Genomic DNA, 1,646 nt, shown 5'->3' with positions numbered 1-1,646 from the left:
TACCACAGTTCAAAAGCATCAATTCTTCAGTGCTCAGCCTTCTTCACAGTCCAACTCCCACATCCATACCGGTGTGCATATAAGTGACATGGTTTGATCCCCTGGTGGGCAACTTCCAGATGACCTTGAACGTGCCCTTTTCCAGAAACTCATAGTAAGAGCCCCCAGGAGGCTCCTTGTGTCTTAAAGCTAGCAGAGATTTTTTTTTTTTTTTTAAGAAAAGTGGGTTTTCATGAAAGCAGATGTGTCCAGTCTCTGGGGATGAGATTGGAACATCAGAAGAACCAGTTGAGAAGAAAGTCTGGCAGAGAAAATGGAAAGGAAATGATGGATTCCTTTTGATGAGTTCCTACTCTTCCCTGCCTCACATTCCTTCTCTCCCCACCACCCCCAATCACAGTTTCAACATGTAGACTTAAGCAAGTTGAGGGTCATGATCCCAACTTAATTTTTTTTTCCATCATTAGTTTGGAATTGGGTGGCTCAGTGGGTAAAGAATCCACCCGGCAGTGCAGGAGACATAGGAGATGTGAGTTCCATCCCTGGGTGGGGAAGATCCCCTGGAAGAGGGCATGGCCACCCACTCCCAGGATTTTTGCCTGCATAGACAGAGGAGCCTGGCCGGCTGCAGTCCATGTGGTCGCTACGATGAGACTGAGGTCCTCACCCACTGTGCTTCTGTGAACGTAGGAATGGCATCCTCCTCCAACCTGAATCGTGACGTGGTCTGGCTCGGAGGGTCAGGCGGGCTGCCCCCCAACGAGACGACCTTTGCCAAGCTCCTGCAGCATCGAGGTTACCGCACGGGACTTATAGGTATGGCCTTGACCTTGAAACCTAGCTCGTTTGGGTTCCCTTTCCTTGTGGTCATCCTTCCCAGGGAGGCTGGCTGAGTACACGGGAGTTGGCACCTCTTTGAGATGATACACGGTCGGGGGGGGGGAAGGAATTTAAGACAATTTTTAGGGCCTTTGGTATTGAAAACCAACTGTGCCAAGGATCTCAAGAAGGCAAAGTAAGTATGCTGAGTGTTCGTTGCTCCTGAAATGGAATAGTTTGCAGAAAGGGTGCTAATCTTGTGGTAGCACCAGTAGCAATGTTTAAGCGTGTCCCCTTGAACTTGAGAACCGAAGGCTGAAGCGGTGATCAAATTCAGGTAATACTTGCTCTGTGGACTTAGGTCGCCTGACATTCTACAACCTCATGGGGGTGTGTGTGTGTGATGAGTGAGACAGGATGACCCCAAGGAACTTTACCCCAAAGAATTCTGGTCTGATGAGTGATTCCTCTAAGATGAGACTCTGTGAGCAAAGAATTAGGAGACAGGCTGCTTGCTTGGTATGTGTGTGTGTTAGTTGCTCAATCATGTCTGACTCTTTGTGACCCCTTGGACTGTAGCCCGCCAGACTCCTCTGTCCATGGGATTCTCCAGGCAAGAATACTGGAGTGGGTTGCCATTTCCTTCTCTAGGGGATCTTCCCAATCCAGGGATCAAACCTGAGACTCCTGCATTGGCAGATGGATATTTTACCACTGAGCCACCTGGGAAACCCTATATATAAGATATAACATAGTATATAATACTCAGAATATTATCAAAAATATATGGAATAATTATATAAATATATTTACACATAAATAATATA

At 47.1% G+C, this 1,646-nt stretch overlaps 1 protein-coding gene across 1 annotated transcript in view; it reads left to right on the top strand.

Moving 5' to 3' along the window:
• The window catches only part of LOC104981273 (arylsulfatase H-like), a gene marked incomplete at its 3' end in the record, with an annotated part of 8,633 nt that overhangs the window by 4,409 nt on the left and 2,578 nt on the right, over positions 1 to 1,646 (top strand). Inside the window, exon 4 of the mRNA XM_010830272.1 lies at positions 691 to 844. Within this exon, the coding sequence (XP_010828574.1) occupies positions 691 to 844 (154 nt within the window). The remainder of the gene's footprint in view (positions 1 to 690; positions 845 to 1,646) is intronic.

This window comes from Bison bison, unplaced genomic scaffold (genome assembly GCF_000754665.1).
Source record: "Bison bison bison isolate TAMUID 2011002044 unplaced genomic scaffold, Bison_UMD1.0 scf7180017858899, whole genome shotgun sequence".
NCBI lineage: Eukaryota > Metazoa > Chordata > Mammalia > Artiodactyla > Bovidae > Bison > Bison bison.
The sequence above is the reverse complement of the archived record's forward strand: the minus strand, read 5'-3'. Positions and strand labels throughout refer to the sequence as shown.